Source organism: Apis florea, unplaced genomic scaffold, assembly GCF_048593485.1.
Source record: "Apis florea isolate Af1SG1 unplaced genomic scaffold, ASM4859348v1 contig_2153_pilon, whole genome shotgun sequence".
In the NCBI taxonomy this organism is placed as follows: Eukaryota; Metazoa; Arthropoda; class Insecta; order Hymenoptera; family Apidae; genus Apis; species Apis florea.
Genome location: NW_028256536.1, coordinates 237229 through 253382, shown reverse-complemented (window position 1 = coordinate 253382; position 16154 = coordinate 237229). Strand labels below are relative to the sequence as shown.

Sequence of the window (16154 nt, the reverse complement as noted above, 5' to 3'; positions counted from 1 at the left end):
TCCCTCTTCTAGACGCGTTAACAACGTCTTCGCCGGATATCGATCGCCTTAACGAATTTCTCCATCGTCCCCAATTTTCGATCGAACATTTTCTTAAAACGTCCACCACTTTGTCCACTTTGAGGTGGGCAACCATTCTGACTCCCTTTCGCTCATATCCCTCTTCTCTCAAAGTTACACGATTTAAACGATTTCCCTCCGTTACGAAATAATTCGAAACTTTTGGAGGATCGATCTCGATATCGTCGAAACTCACGGTTCGAAAATTTGGAGATATTTCTGGCGCTGATTTCGAGCGCGGCTCGTACGGTTCCAAAGACGCGCTGGAGGATCGGAATGAAAAGGAGAAAGAAAACGGAAAGGAAAACAGTGGGGGAGGGGGAAAGGACGAGGCAAAGACAGAGAGCGACCTATACTCGTCGCTGAATAACGCATGACTGTCTGGCTTGAAATTATAGCATTTCGCCCTCCCCCCTCTCGCACCACCAACCACCCTCCCCCGGCCCTGGACTCGTTCGCTTGTTCGCTGCGCTTTCATTCAATTATGCATCCAGCCTCACCCCGCGTCTCATCCCTCCCCTCCTCTTATTATTATTTTTCCGCACGTGACCTCGCCCCGACCACGTCTTTTCTTGCGAAACCCGTCGACGACGACGAAACAAGGAGAGCCGGAAACTCGATGTTCCTTTCTCCCCTTCGCCAAATCTGGGCTGGATTCGAACGGGCGCGTTTGTTTCTTCGAAAAATTCGTTGACCTCCCTTTGTGCTCGAAGTGGTGGAGGTTGGAATGGGATTTTTCTGACGATCGAAAATTTGTTTCTGATCCAAGAGTTTTGCGAGTTTCTCTCGTATTGGAGGGGAGAAGGCTGTTTATGAAAGAAATAATCCCCTTTCGTTCGAATAATCGATGTAAACAGACATTAGAAATCTCGTATGCATGATTTTGTGAATATTATTTATGTTGTTTATAGTTTTTTCTTCAATCAGGGATTGACGATAATTGTTAAAAAATTTTCATCGTATCACTTTCTCCTTCTCTTTTCTTTCTGTCTCGATGATCGAGATTCAAAGTGTTAGCGTAGCGATAGAGAGCAATTTATGAATGAGCGATCCGTGACCCAGTGATCCACATATTTTCTCGAAACCGCGTTTGTCGCTTGTCTAGAGTTTTGGCATAGCCAAGGAAAGATTCAAGGATAACGATATACCGGTATACAAAATTACTCCTTCTCTTCGTATCGACTCTCGTACAGTGTCTCGAGAAAAATATAGAAATTTTTTCGAAAACGAATTCCCTTATAAAATATTTATAACACGGATACCTTCTCTCTCTCTCTCTCTCTCTGCCTCTAAATATCCCTCCGTTATAAATAAATCCCCAATGTTTGACGCACGATCCCTGACTGACTGCACGATCCCTCGTTTTATATAAAGAGTCCCGCGCCTTTTTTCCCACTACACGTGTCTTCTTCTTCGAAAACGCGCGCTTCCCGACGAAAAAGAAAAAAACAACGTGACGACAAAGCCTCCAAAAACTCTCCTCTCGTGACGTCATATCCCCGCACGCGGTGTTTACACAGCACCGGTTTATAAGCGCACGATAATTCGAAATCAAGCGCGCGACGAGTAGGAGGGGGGGAGGGAAGGCGGAGTTCCACCGCACAGTTTGATCGGTTTTTCGACGAGGTGACGAGTTACGGTTTTACGACGTAAAAATTTCAAACGTTCCGTCGTATCGCCTCTATAAATATTCATGCCGCGACGAAACGCCAATATATATGTAGAGTAACACGAATATGCTTGAAAACGACACGGTTTACAGGTAGCGGCCCGAGTACAAGTCGCGAGAAACAACGCGATCCCTGCGGAATATTCCTACCTCTCTCTCTCTTTCTCTCGCTCCCTTCCTTGCCTTCCTCGCGCGGATTATAGAAGAGAGGGGGGGCTGTATAATTTCGGGCTGGTGGAAGGGTTAGGCAGGTGCAAACAACACGGTGCATTCGATCCCGATCGCGAGGAAAAATGGTAAACGAGCGAGTTGGAAGCGAGCCTCGGGGGCGGAAGTTGCATCGAGGTGGCATCGAGTAAGCCGAGAACGACTGCGCTCGCGTTACATTATTTATATTATATATATATATATATATATATACGCACACTCTGGTTGGCCGATTCCTGCGGCAACAATGATGTTATCGAAGCATACCTCGCGACACGACTTTTCTCGTCTCGTGGAGAGATCGGCCGCCCGGAAGTGGACAGTATTTACATCCTATTAGCATCCTTGCATTGTGTTACAGGAGAGCGACAATCTTTGGTGGGACGCATTCGCGACCGAATTCTTCGAGGATGACGCAACCTTAACCCTCACGTTCTGCCTGGAGGACGGTCCCAAGAGATACAGTAAGTAACACAAGTGACGATCATTAATTTTTTTTGTTTCTTCCTTCCAAACACGCGATAGTTTATTCGGTTGTTCAGTTTATTCAGGAAACGTGGAAAACGCATTTGCGAGGCTCGGCAAGATACGACGGCCTCCGGTTGCTCGTTTTTCTTTCGGGGGACGACACGTTCTTCTTCACGGTCCATTGTCCCCGCCAGTGGCCCGTACGCACGCACCACGCGCGTTTCCACACATTCTAAATAATTACGCGCCACCGTGGAGCAATTTTGCAACCGGTGGATTTAATGTCCTCCTCGTCCCCTCCGTTTCGTCGCTGAATACACGGCAACAACGTGATTACACGTCGCATCGCGTCGTCATCGAGCGTAAACGACCACGGTTCCGCGGCCGAGCGTTATTGCGACAGTAAGATATTGCGGGATGGATCCACCTCCTTCGATTTTTCGACTTTTTTTCTATTATGATCCGCGTTTAATACTTTTTTCCCCCCTCCTCTTCCACGTTTAAGGAAAACTTTACGAATAATTTTTGGATCTTCCTTTATTTTTGTAAAAAATCGATGTAATAAAAATTTTCTTTTCTTTTCTTTTCTTTTCTTTTTTTAGTGTAACTAAGTTAGAAACGGAAGATAAAACTACTTGTACATTTTTGCTTCGAGTACGCATATTTTTCGTACGTTTCTGATCACGATTTCTGTTCAATTATGTTTACAGCGATAGGAAGGACGTTAATACCCAGGTACTTCCGTTCGATATTCGAGGGCGGCGTGACGGAACTTTACTACAATTTGAAACACCCGAAGGAGTCATTTCACAATACCAGCATAACCCTCGACTGTGATAACTGCGTTATGGTTACGCATCACGGAAAACCGATGTTCACGAAGGTAAGGGAGGACGGATTGATTGTTTCGCCGACTCGCATCGATTCGTGATTGCATTCGAAGAAAGAAATACCCCTTTCTTCCACTTCCGCATAATTTCATGAATTAATTGCATTTCGTAAAAATTTTATCCGGGTATCACCTCTTGTTGTCGCGCGACGTAAAATGAAATTTCTCACCTCACGGGATTGGACGGGAGGGCATCGAGGGCCCTCTCTGTTTATACAGTGTAATTTGAACGCGTATTTGTTCTGCAGGTATGCACGGAGGGTAGATTAATATTGGAATTCACGTTTGACGACCTTATGAGGATAAAGTCGTGGCACATGTCGGTGAGGACGCACAAGGAACTCGTGCCTAGAACTGTGGTCGGTATGCAACAGGACCCGACGATGCTCGAACAGCTTAGCAAGAACATCACAAGGCAGGGCATCACCAATTCCACCCTCAACTATCTTAGGGTACGTATATTTATATCACGATTGCAATCGTAAACGAAATTTTTCTATCTCTTTCGCGCACCGATATTCCACAAGAGCTAGGGTGGAACCTCATTTTCCACGGTATTAATTGAAATAATGGGTGAAAAACGAGTTTATGGATGGAAACCAACCATTCCATTTCTAAAATAGTTGGAATTCGTCGAAATTCTTGTTTCAATTAAATTTTTATCGTACACGTTCGACGAACATTGTAATTGTTCGCGACAGACGATTCAACCGAAATAATAATAGTCGTGTTACTCGATTTCAAAAATTTCAAATATCATTCTCCATATATAATTTCATATTTATAATTTTGAACGATGATATTTTGATACTTTATATATCCAAAGAAACATAAACGTGCACAAACGTTCTAAGAATATTTCATTCGTGTTTACGCTAGTTATATCACATCATCATTGCAAGATTTCAACGAAATCTAAATAATACGTATGGAAAGTTCCAGGAATATATATATATATATATCTCACGTATCGAACGCATCAATCTCCTTCTCGAAATAACTTCGAAATAACACGATTTTTTTACTCCAATAGCAAGATTTCACTTCACTGTTGTCGAGTTATTGACACGATTTGTTCGTGAACGATAAACCTCGTCGAGATGTTCGAGGATACATTCCACTATTATTAATTATTCGCGATAAAGGGTTAAAACGGACGAGGGAATCGAAGCCAAGAAGCCTCTGCGGCTCGGGAAAGTTGCGAGTATCCGGGTTACGATCCACCTTGTTTCGCGCGCTCGGAAGCGCTTTCACTCGCGCCTGTCTCTCTCTCTCTCTCTCTCTTCTCGAACGATCGTGTCGTCGCTTCGTTAATCGAAAGCCGACAGAGAAAATATCTCTCGCACCATCGTTTCTCTCCTCTCCCGTCGAAACCTTTTATATTTTTCTTCAATTTTGATTCAACTTGGGCGATCGAATTAAATTCATTAAAAAAAAAAAAAAAAAAAAAAGAATTACGCAACACGATAACGACGAATCAAAAAAAAAGAAAAAGAGTAGCGACACGGGAGGAGAATCGATGGGGAGAGAAATCTCGCCTACTCTTCGCGACGCGCGAATTTATTAATTAAAATGAAATTAAAGTTTTGGAAAATTTTGGCCGGCTCTCTCCCCCTCTGGCGGCGCTTGGCCGCCTCTCTGTCCAGCCGCGCTATCGATTACTTTAATTGTCATCATTATAATATAAAGGCTGCCGTGAAATTACGTGCTTACGATAATAATGTAAAATGGATTCCAGTTTTATTACGGCAAACATAAACCAAATTTAATTTCCCTTGGACAGTGTTCGACGATGCAAGCGCGCGCGGCTCCGTTCCTCCCCTCCGTGCACACCGTTGCGCGAATATATTTTAGGAAGTTTATTTTCAACCGGTACACATACGCACACACCGTATACGATAATTTTCATATTAATAGCGTGCATAAGTTCCCTGTCGAACCCGCGTCGGATTAAATAACAGTCGCATTTATCTTCTGTTTCTGTATAAGCTTGTCTATTTTTACTCGAACGAAAATTATCGAAATATATATATATATATAAATGGATCAACGAATCTCTCTCTCTCTCTCTCATTGTGTATAGCGTTCTCTTTTTAGTTCTCGTCGTGTCGTGGATTTTTTTTTCTTTTTAGGCCGACCAATTACTTATTTCGAATTTTCATCTTGTTTCCAGTTATGCGTGATCTTGGAACCGATGCAAGAGTTGATGTCGAGGCACAAGGCGTACGCGTTGTCACCGCGGGACTGCTTGAAGACGACCTTGTTCCAGAAATGGCAGAGGATGGTTGCCCCGCCGGGTAAGAGAGGTAGACGAACAGTTGCTTTACATGAGAAGCACCAGCCAGTGGAGCCAAACGGTCGACCAGTCTACCGCAGGATTCGTTTTTCGATCGCTCGACGACGGAATATTCCTCGTCGACTTGTTGCCGCCGCGTTCACGGCCCTCGGTTCCAATCGGTTTCTACGGCCAGAACTTTTATTTCCTCCCTCCCTCCCTATTACCTCGTCCTTTATCTCTTCCGCGCCCACACAGCCCCCGTTGGGAAATCGTATTTCGTCGCAATATTTGGGGATAGATTCGTCCGACGGATTCGTCAAATATTTAATCGTCTCTCTCTCTCTCTGTGTAACAGTAATAGTTTAATAGTAAAATTCATTCGCGGATGCAAAAATGTATCTGAAAATTTGACGATGACGAAAACAACGATTCTTAAAAACTTCGAGTCGAAAATATAAAAGAAGAGAAACGGGGAAAATTCGAGAAGATTTAAAATGGTTTTTCTCTCTCTCTCTCTCTCTCTCTCTCTCTCTCCCTCCCTCCCTCCCCTCTTTAAAGGAAACGGTAACGAAACGAGACGATCTTCCATCCGATTGGCGCGATCGTTGTCGACAGATAGCACCGGTGGCTGATTCTTTTATTTCTTTTTTCTTCTTCTTCTTCTTCTTCTTCTTCCTCCTCCTCCTCCCCCGATCGATGGTTGCGCTGCGCCTCGTCGGCTTATCACGCGTTTTTATCATGCGTATGCGCCGCAACCGCGTTTCCTGTTTCAACCGCGCTCCCCTCTCAATTATCCGCCGACGCCCCCGTGGCGTCAAGGTCGGCGAAATCATGGAACCGAGCGCGTAACGAATCGCAATCGTGCGCGAGAAAGAGAGCGGTGTATCCTCGATTTACACACTTCGATGATGCGTGAGCGTGTTTCTCTGTGTAAAGATACATTCGACGTGAGTGCAGAATACTTCTTCTCCCTCCCCACCCCTCCAAGTAGCTTATCTCTATTTTTCTCGATGAAGGAGACAGAGGCGGGAAATATAAATAACAGTTGATCCATCTCATCGTCTCTTCTCCTCTATCCTCTATCTGTCCACCGATGCATGCATGCTTCTTCTCTGTGTGTGTCAGAGACCTTTGATATTTGGAGAGAAAGGTCCACCAAAGCTGCTGGGTAGCGGTCTGAAGTTTCTTAGCGCGCTGCTACATGGCTAGCGTACATACAACTCTGCCCGACCGATCTTTCCGACCTCATTTCTCGCTCTCGTTCCTTCCAGAGTCCCAGAGGCCGGCCAGCAAGCGGAGAAAGCGAAAGGGTAGCACGTCGGGACCCGGCAACAACGCGCCGCCCGCCCCCAGCAAAAAGAGATCACCGGGCCCCAATTTTTCTCTCGCGTCACAGGTGAGCATTCGTTCGAGCATCGAAACTTGGACATTTCTTTCAAAAAAAAAAAAAAAAAACCGAATCTCAACGCGCCTTTTCGACTTTCCAGGACGTGATGGTTGTCGGTGAACCGTCGCTGATGGGAGGCGACTTCGGCGAGGAGGACGAGCGGGTGATCACGAGGTTGGAGAACACGCAGTACGACGCCACCAACAGCCTGGACCCGCACAGTCACGACACGCCGGGCGGGCCGCCCCCGCACCCCCATCAATTCCACTCGGAACCGACCCCGGGCAACTCTTGGCCCCCGGACCGTGGTCCCGGCCCGCCACAAGGAGGGCCCGGCAGCCAGGTAATTGTCCACCACTCGATCCCCGTTTCGGGAGCGTGCGAGACGCGGGGGGAGGAGAGTCGATGGGTGACGTGCAATGGGGATTGCAGGGAGTTCAAGGTGGGCAGGGTGGCGCAGCAGCGGGTGTACAGGGGACGCAGGACGCCAGTCAACAGCAACAAGACAAGAAGAGTCCCGCGGTGAGCCAGTGAGGCCAGGAGTCCCCGCGCCCCCCCACCAGGGGGCGACGGGGGCGCAGGCCCAAGAACATGGCTCCCTAGCGGGGCGAGAACCCTAACCTCCCCGGCGCCTACTTAGCCTCGACCGGGTGCTCGGCCGGCAGGCTGCCACACGTTGGCCTGTCGCATCCTCTGGCCTGCCATCAGCCTGCCCTGTCCGGCCATCACGCGGAGCAGCAGGTGCAATTGGGCCACGCCGCGGCGGCGGCTGCAGCCGCAGCCTCCATGGGGATGGAGTCCTCGGAGCTGGTCGCGGTCGCCCATTACCAGGCGCAGCAGCTTCAGCGGCAATTGTTGGCCGAGCAGTCGGGTTCGGGCGGCATGCTGCCGCCGGCTGCTGCTCAGCCTACTGGTGGAGGCTTGACGCAGTCGCTACAGCAGCCGCAGCAAGCTCAGTCTCAGGGCCAAGATCCGCTGCAGAGCCTGATGCAACAGCTCATCTGTTTGCAACAGATCGAATACTTTTTCGCACAGCGTGGTCACAAGTGAGAATTTCCAGCCGGAAGGTGGATAACACGATCCGAACGCGAGGAGGGAACCGGCGGGGGTTTCCTTTCCCCCCCCCCCCACCTCGGAGTGAAACGACCAAACGAAGAGACTCTCCGTGAGAAAACGGGAGAGAAACGAGAGAAGAGTGGTGGAGTGCGCGTTTGCATCCACGTTCCAACCACGACGACGAGTTTTCTCCACGTAACGACGATACTTTCCTCTACTCGTGTTGTTGTTGTTGTTGTTGTTGTGATCCACTCTGTTCGAGATATTACGCGCTGTTTACTCGAGGCTGAGAATGGACGCGCATTTCCGTTCGAGGTTTTTCCCGATACGCAGAATAATACATGAATTAATACAGGTACATACCGCGAAACGCAAAATGTATATATATATATATATATATATATGTATATGTATACACACACACACACACACGTATATATATATATATGTATGCATATATATATATATATATATATATATCTATAGACGCGCAAACACTTATCGTTGGTCGATCCTCGAATGGAGAAAGGGGAGGTGCGCGGTGTCTCCGAATTCGTCGAGCTGCAAGGGAGGCAGCCGATCCGAACGGTCAAATCAAAACGCATCCGCGGCATGACGTTTCGATGTCGGAACGATCCGAAATACCATTAGCGAGAATCGTGAACCAGGCGATCGAGATGATATACAGCAAAGAGGAGGGGGGCTCGATCGTTTAGCGTGTGATAAAACATTATGTCGAATGAAACAAAGTATATAGAAGAAAATGAATATAGAAGAGAATAGGGGAGGATGATTGGACTGTTGGTGAAACGAAATGGAGGAGGAAGGTAGAAGAGGAGGAAGAAGAGGTGTTGGAGGAGGAGGAGGAAGAAGAAGAAGATGAAGACGAAGACGAAGAAGAGGAGGAGGAACACATACGATAAAATGGGGGGATGATGATAAAAAGTTGTAATACGGTACGCCGCGCACGGCAGGGACGATCGTTCGCTCTGGTGCGAGCTGTGAATGAATCTCTATCCGTCAACAGTATTGATATAATTAATAGAATAAATGAATATAAAATATTGTAAGAGGTATATCGTAAGTACGTATTGTGCAAGCGTATGATGCGAGATGTAGGAGAGAGAAAGAGAGCGAAAGCGATGCGTGTGTGCGTGTACGAGAGAGAGAGAGAGAGAGAGAGAGAGATGTGATATATCGAATTGGATGATGAGAGGATAATGGGTGTATTAGAGACCGGATTATCTCTTTTTAGATTCGAAATGAATTTTTAAGCGCGGAGCCCGATCGAACGCCAACGCACAGGCCCTGATTGCCCCTGCGTACAACAATCCTTTCGAACGTTTTATCCTTTTTATCGTTGCTATTCTTTACTTTCGATGACGAGAAAGATGATGAGACGAGAGGGACGAAAGTGTTTTTTTTTCTCTCCTCTCGTTCCTCTCCCCGTACGACACGAGACGAGCCCGGAAAAAAATCCGTTTTAATTTTCCAATGTGAACGTTCGAGCGAATCGAGAATCGGTTACTGCACGGAGATATCGTTTCTTTCTTTCTTTGAAAAGGAAAAAAAAGAGGAAAGAAAAGAAAAGAAAAGAAAAGAAAGAAAAAGGGAGAAGTACGGAGAGCGAGAGAGCTGCTCTAAAAAAAAAAAAAGAAAAAGAAAAAAATCAATTCTCGTTTTCTTCTTCGAGCGCACATCAACTCTCTCGCTGTTCATCGTTTCACGATATTCGTCGGTTTATCACAAACGCGCGCGCATAAGCGCGTATCCACGTCCAATCAATTGTGTGACCCTAGTTGGAGAGTATAATTTTCATGAGTTTCTACGGTGTGCATGTGCTTTTTTTTTTTTTTTTTTCCCGTCGCGCCACAATTGTACAAAGAGCAACGTTTTTCAAAACAAAATTTTCGCGAGACAATTATTGTCGATCGATCGACGATATAATTTTTAAAAGTTTTTGACTTTTTATCGATCGAACGAGACACGTATATATATATATATATATATATCCCCCTCCCCCTCTCTCGAAAATGGGCGGCGAGGAAAAAGAAAGAAAGAAAGAAAGAAAAAAAAAAAAGAAGAGAGGCGAAACATTTTATACACGGCACGATTGCGTACGTACACACTGTGAATCATTCTAGCATTAAAGTTCCTTGCGCGTTACGTTCGTACACGATGTTCCTCATTGTATGCTTATATGTTTGTTCCTATTTTTGTATTAATCTTCGTGATTCGTTGTGTTCTCTTCCTTAAGCTGTTAAGCTCGCGCCAAGTATAACGGGGCATTATATCGACGATTTCACTGGCGTTTTTTTTTTTTTTTTTTTTTTTTTTAACTCGAATCCTCGTCGCCATACGTTGAACGAATTTCTTCTCGATCAATAAACGCGATCTTCGAATCCGCGTCCTATCTTCTGCTCTCTCTCTCTCTTTCTCTTTCTTTTTCTCTCCTCGCTATTCATTTATTCGTTAATTCGTTCGAATTTTCCTTTCTCTGCTTCTCGCGCGGACCACGAACGTTCACATGTTCCATTCCCTATTCCATTTTTTTTTCTTCACAACGCGTTTTATCGCGCTCGATCATGGAAATTTACAGAATGAAAATCAGCGTGTCCGAATAAATAGGAAATTTCGAAGTTGTTCGCGTGATGTATAATGTATAATCGTCGCTCACAATACGTTACGCTTAATTGTAAGAAGAGAACATTGCTTTAGTTTTATCGAGACATATATAAATATATATATATATAAATATATATATATATATTTATTAATTTTCTTTCTTTTTTCTTCGATTGGTGTCACCACGAGGACATGGTACGAGCTTTGCTTGCGATTGCGATTTTCGAGTGATTATGCGTATTTTTTCCATCGTCGTTCTTTCTTTCGTGGCTCGATTCCTCTTGAAATCACCGCGATATTTTTGCATTTGAAACATTATTCGAGCAATGGATCAAAGCTGAGACCATCTCAAAACTGAAACCAAATCAAGTTCAATGATATCTCGCCTGGAAATATCTCCGAAAAAAAAAAAAAAAAGAAAAAAAATTCAGAGAGATTCGAGCCACCCCAAACATCGTTGACACGTTTTAACTTTAAGATGCGCGGGGTCCCGAACGACTCGGAAAAATTCGGGCGGGATCGGGCGAGATCGCGATATTTCATTATTTGTCCGATCTCGCCCGAATCTCTCCGACTCCCTTGCGATCTTTCGCGATCTCTCCCGATGTTGCCCGAACTTTTCCGATCCGCCGCGAAATTCAAATTCTAACCTCTCTCACCATCCGTTTTTGGCCAACGAGATGATAACAAAAATGTTATGCTAAAAAAAAAAAAAAAAAAAAAAAGAAAAATCAAACAAAAGATCATGGCGGGGCACACGGGGACCCCGTCAAAGTTCGACATCGACGAACTCGTGTACTCGTCAGCGAGCAACGCTTCGAAACAAAGGGATCCACGAAGAATAATATAAAGATAGGGGAGAGGGCACGAACGTCGGCGTTTCATCACGTCCATGAACTCTGCGCTTTCGGATGATTTCACTCGAGAAAGAACGTTTTTTGAACGGGTCGATTTCGGTGGAAACTTTTTTTTTTTCCCCTCCCCCATGAAAATATGTACAAAGTCATCGTATACACGCGTCATGCACGACACGCATTCTCACGTACACATACACACACCACACACACACACCACACACACAAGTTTATCACTGGGAAGGAGAGCCCGTGCACATGCGCAGATCGTTCTCCTTCCCCCCTTCACTACGTTTTGTTTCGAAGAAAGAGTGAAAGAAAAGAGAGACGGTGCTTTGCGAAAATTTCCAAAAAACCAAAATGGCGGAATGACGAGTTCAACGGAGTTTGTAACGGCTCGCGGTAAGGGGAAGCGCGAGTCGTCGAGAGGCGCATCATACCATGTATACACACCACGTACACAGAGATCACACACTTAACGAGAATCATTGAATTAGATAGATAAGCTACGCGTGATGCCAGTACAGTCCCACGGCGTGATAGTGTGCGAGGAGAGAAAGGAAGGAAGGGAAAAAAGGAAAGGGAGATGAGGAACGAAGAGAGTGCGGTGTTTCTTCTTTAAAAAAAAAAAAATATATATATATATATATATAAAAAAAAAAAATAAAAAACCGGAAAATTCGAGCGGTATGCCTGACTTCCACTTGCGAACTTTTCAACTGTTCTATTATTCGGGGTGGAGAAGATAACAATTGTGGGAAGGAAGAGAGAAAGAGAGAGTTGTGCGAGCGATTGATTGCGTGTGGCTGCGTCGCGAACGAGAGGCCAGGATGAAATGATGATAAATCGCGCATGCGAGTGTGAGAGGGAGAGGTGTTTTTTTTTTTTTTTTCTTTCTGGGGGCGAGAAAGTAGGATTATTAAACGCAAACCGATTAATTTCGAACACGAGCATGCGGTGGGTTTTTAGGATAAATGATCTATTGACAAATGTTGTATATTATTACGAATTATAATGACACTATTATAATTAATTAATTAATTAATTAATTAATTATTATACCCTAATAACGTGAATTGAATTAAAAAAGAAAATGGAAAAAAAAAATAAAATAAAATAAATATACAAAGCGACAGAAGACAGAAAGCGGGAAGAATGAAATATATACGCGAGAGATGGGGTGAATAGGAAGATGAAAAGGGGAGAGGGGGGGAGGGGAGAAATAATAATAATAATAATAATAATGAAATAAATAAATAAATGAATGAATAAATAAATAAATAAATAAAAAATAAAACAAATTTTAAATTGTTTGCAAAGCACACACCGGAGGAGATAACGAGCCGAGATTTTCAAGGTTTCGAAATGAAACGCGGGCTGATCGGATTAGCCTCGTTATCGCGTTGTCGGAGTGAACGATGAAAGGGGAAAAAAAAAAAAAGAGGAAAAAAAAAAAAACAAGAATAAAGGAAGTCGAAACGAGGAAGTGTTCTGGCGCTGGCGAGACCGAGGAAAAAAAGGACTGCTTATGCTTTGCCAACGAGAAGTGCATCGACCAACTTTCCAACGAAAATAAAACCATTTTCTTCTGTCGAGTTTCTCTCGCTTTCGTACCGCGACCATTACACGCGAACCCTGTACATTCTTCGACTTTGTAAATTTTTCTGCTAGTAAACGAATTCGGATTTTATCCACGTGTGTACTGTTCATTGATCGTCCGTTCGCTCTTCTTGATTCTTCGTCAATAATTATTACACACACACACGCACACACGCTCACGCTCACGCTCACACAACATACACGTACATACATACACCCGCGTTCGAATCTTGGCGATGCATTTTTAGGGTAATAAAAGAAAAAAAAAAAAGAGAAAAAAAGATTTATAAGCCAAGACGTGGCGAGGATCGAAACGATTCACATTCACCATTTTCCAGTTTGTTCTTCCTCCTTCTTTCCTTTTCTTTCTTCCTTTTGTAAGATAATATTCGTCAAGATCCAAAGAAAGATCCTTCTTCGCCATCTCGTGATCGAATATAAATTAGAAAGGGAAAGGCACTTGATTGAATTTGACGATTTCGGCGAAGATAAAAATATCGATGGTAAAAGTGGAGATATCGCATTAATTTGCAAGGAAACGGTGTTCCTTTCGTCGATTCATTTCCTTGTCCTTTGGAATATATATATATATATATATAAAAGAAGAAAAACAATGGAAATTTTGCTTTTTTTCTTAATTTTCTTTTTTCAATTACGTTGCTTCGTTCCAATTCTTTGCTCTCCATTTTTAAAAATTTATCGACAATTACATCGTCTCATTTTGACCGCGTAAAAATTAATATGATTATCAACGTAAAAATAACGAAGAATGTCTTCCTTACGATACGTTCAAATTCTGCCAAAATTTTTTCTCCCTGAAAATGCTCTTGAAAATCAATTGCGATTCATAATTCTAAGAAAAAAAAAAAAAAAAAAAAAAAAAAGATATCTTTTTCCGTCCACGCTAGATCCATATGGAAGAATTTGTAAGAGGAAACATCGATCTCGAGTCGAATATCGGCTCGAGAGCAAAGATATCTTACTCAAAACCATTGTTCCCGATTTTTGGATCGATCAAATTTTTAGAAAAAATAAAAATAAAACCTTTCTTCCTCTCATGAGCAATGAAAAATTCGAAAGGTAATCGAGAGATACGTGTTCCTGGCTGATTAGTCTCGATTCCTCCGATATACGATCGAGGATGTATCTCCAAATATATTATTCAGCAACGGGGTCAGTGCTGATCCCCGCAAAACGAGGAAACGCTGTTAATATTGCAAATCGTTTCGATTTATCATCACATTCGGAGCAGGCAAATCACTCTCTCAGCCGTTCCAAATTCTCGGAAATATCCTTTTCTCGTGGAAATCGAGCCGAGCTTCTCCATTCTTTCTCGCAGTGTGTACTCTCGAATTCGAAAGTTTTCTTTCATAATTTATTTCATCGCGAGATTCGTCGTACATTCGATTCTCGCCACTGATGGCAATAATTTGAAACGTGCTAACAATCCCCTCGTGTCTTGCTTCGTATCATTTCCGCGCGATAATAGTCACGGATGGAAGGATCGTTATCGTTATTAGTAGATTTTCTTCGAGAGATTTATTATTCTTGATATTTTGATTTCGTCGAAGAAAGTATCCGTACTTAGATATTTATTGGATCAGGACACGAGGGGTGCGAACGAAAGGTGTAAGAATGTTAGGGGGGATACGAGGGAGAAGTGCACCGAACGTGTATATAAAATATAACGTCCACAAGCGACGCATACTTGGGCGAATCGTTTGTTCATCTGTAAATATATTCTGTCCTTTGAATTTGGCGCTAATCCGTGCCTATATGGTCGGTGTGAACAATATTCGAGATTCTTGATCAACGCATCGGTCAATCGGTGGTAATTACTGAGGACCAGTCTTGAGCGACAGGTGTACTCCGATATAGTGTATAAAAGGAAGAGAGAAATGAAGTAGCGAATTAGAGACGATTTAAAAGAGATATCGTAAGGGAAAAAAAAAAAAAAAAAAAAGAAAATGATAAATGCGATCAAGAAATAATTAACACTTTACCCTCCCTCAGTGGACATGGGCCAGCTCGGTATATTATATTAATATACATTCAAAGTTGACCCATCGCCATGACCAATAGGGTAGTTAAGGGAAAACATAAGAAAGAAAGAAAGAAAAAAAAAAAAATTATTGTCATCTAATTACATTTTTACGCACTCCAAATTTTTATCCTCGTCATTTGTATCATAGCGACATGTGTTTAAAGAAGAATTCACATTATATGTATGTAATCAAAATTGTAACTGACAAAACGTTAATAAAAAAATGATATTCGAATCGTCGTTTAGGATCTCCTCTTCACGTTCGAAAAAGATAATACGCATTTTATATACGTATAAAACATACATAAATTATCGAATAAGAAAAAAAAAAAAATGAACAAATACCTCTAGTTTTTAAACTTTCGCGTTTGATATGCATATAATTTAATTTTACATTGAAATTTAAGTTTCAATTACAATCATTACGAAAATTTTGCAATTTCAAAGGAATTGTCCTACATAAAAAAATTAAAAAACATAATTTTAAAAGAAAAACGATGAGAAGGTTTATTTAATTAATGTCCTGTATCTCGAATAAAATCAAATATAGACAAAGAAACCAAATAGAGGGAGAAAGACAAAGGTAAAGTAAAAAATTCGAACATCAATGCCATCTGTAGAGTGTTGCTTAAAACACGCACAGACATGAGGTGGAGGAACAGACAGGATAAATATAGAATAAGAATTGACTGCTAACACCATCTTTTGAAAGTTAAAGATATATATATAACGATAAATGGATAAAACAGATTTATAATCGAAACTCAATCCATAAAGAAGATGCGGAACAGGCATAACACCTTATGAGACATCACATTCCTGAAAAAAAAAAAAATGTTTCGATTTATTAACAGCTAAATGCTTGTTATGAACAAGTTATAACATCATAATTTTTAAAAAAATTAAGATGTTATCAATAGTCGAATAAAACTTAGTAATTAAAAAAATAATCGCGCTCGCAGCCAATTAGCTCATATTATTTGCTATAAAATTTATAATTGTATCATTGATACGATTA

The 16154-nt window shown here is 42.7% G+C and overlaps 2 protein-coding genes across 8 annotated transcripts in view; both read left to right on the top strand.

Annotated features, from left to right (window-relative positions):
- The window catches only part of LOC100864146 (uncharacterized), a 73648-nt gene extending 66118 nt beyond the window's left edge, over positions 1–7530 (top strand). For 4 of the 7 annotated variants that reach the window (XM_086915569.1, XM_086915556.1, XM_086915551.1 and 1 more), the window contains 6 exons: positions 2298–2400; positions 3115–3287; positions 3542–3745; positions 5467–5599; positions 6843–6967; positions 7059–7488. In XM_086915569.1, the coding sequence (XP_086771695.1) occupies positions 2298–2400; positions 3115–3287; positions 3542–3745; positions 5467–5599; positions 6843–6967; positions 7059–7484 (1164 nt within the window). In that variant the 3' untranslated portion in view covers positions 7485–7488. Of the gene's footprint in view, positions 1–2297; positions 2401–3114; positions 3288–3541; positions 3746–5466; positions 5600–6842; positions 6968–7058 lie in introns of all 7 variants that reach the window. The other 3 variants (XM_086915578.1, XM_086915561.1, XM_086915548.1) reach the window with 2 other exon arrangements.
- Positions 7531–7743: 213 nt separating this feature from the next.
- Positions 7744–15371, top strand: LOC116415189 (uncharacterized). The gene has a single exon (XM_086915591.1). The coding sequence runs from the start codon at positions 7745–7747 to the stop codon at positions 8006–8008; it is 264 nt and encodes an 87-aa protein (XP_086771717.1). The 5' UTR covers position 7744; the 3' UTR covers positions 8009–15371.
- The last annotated feature ends 783 nt before the right edge of the window (positions 15372–16154 follow it).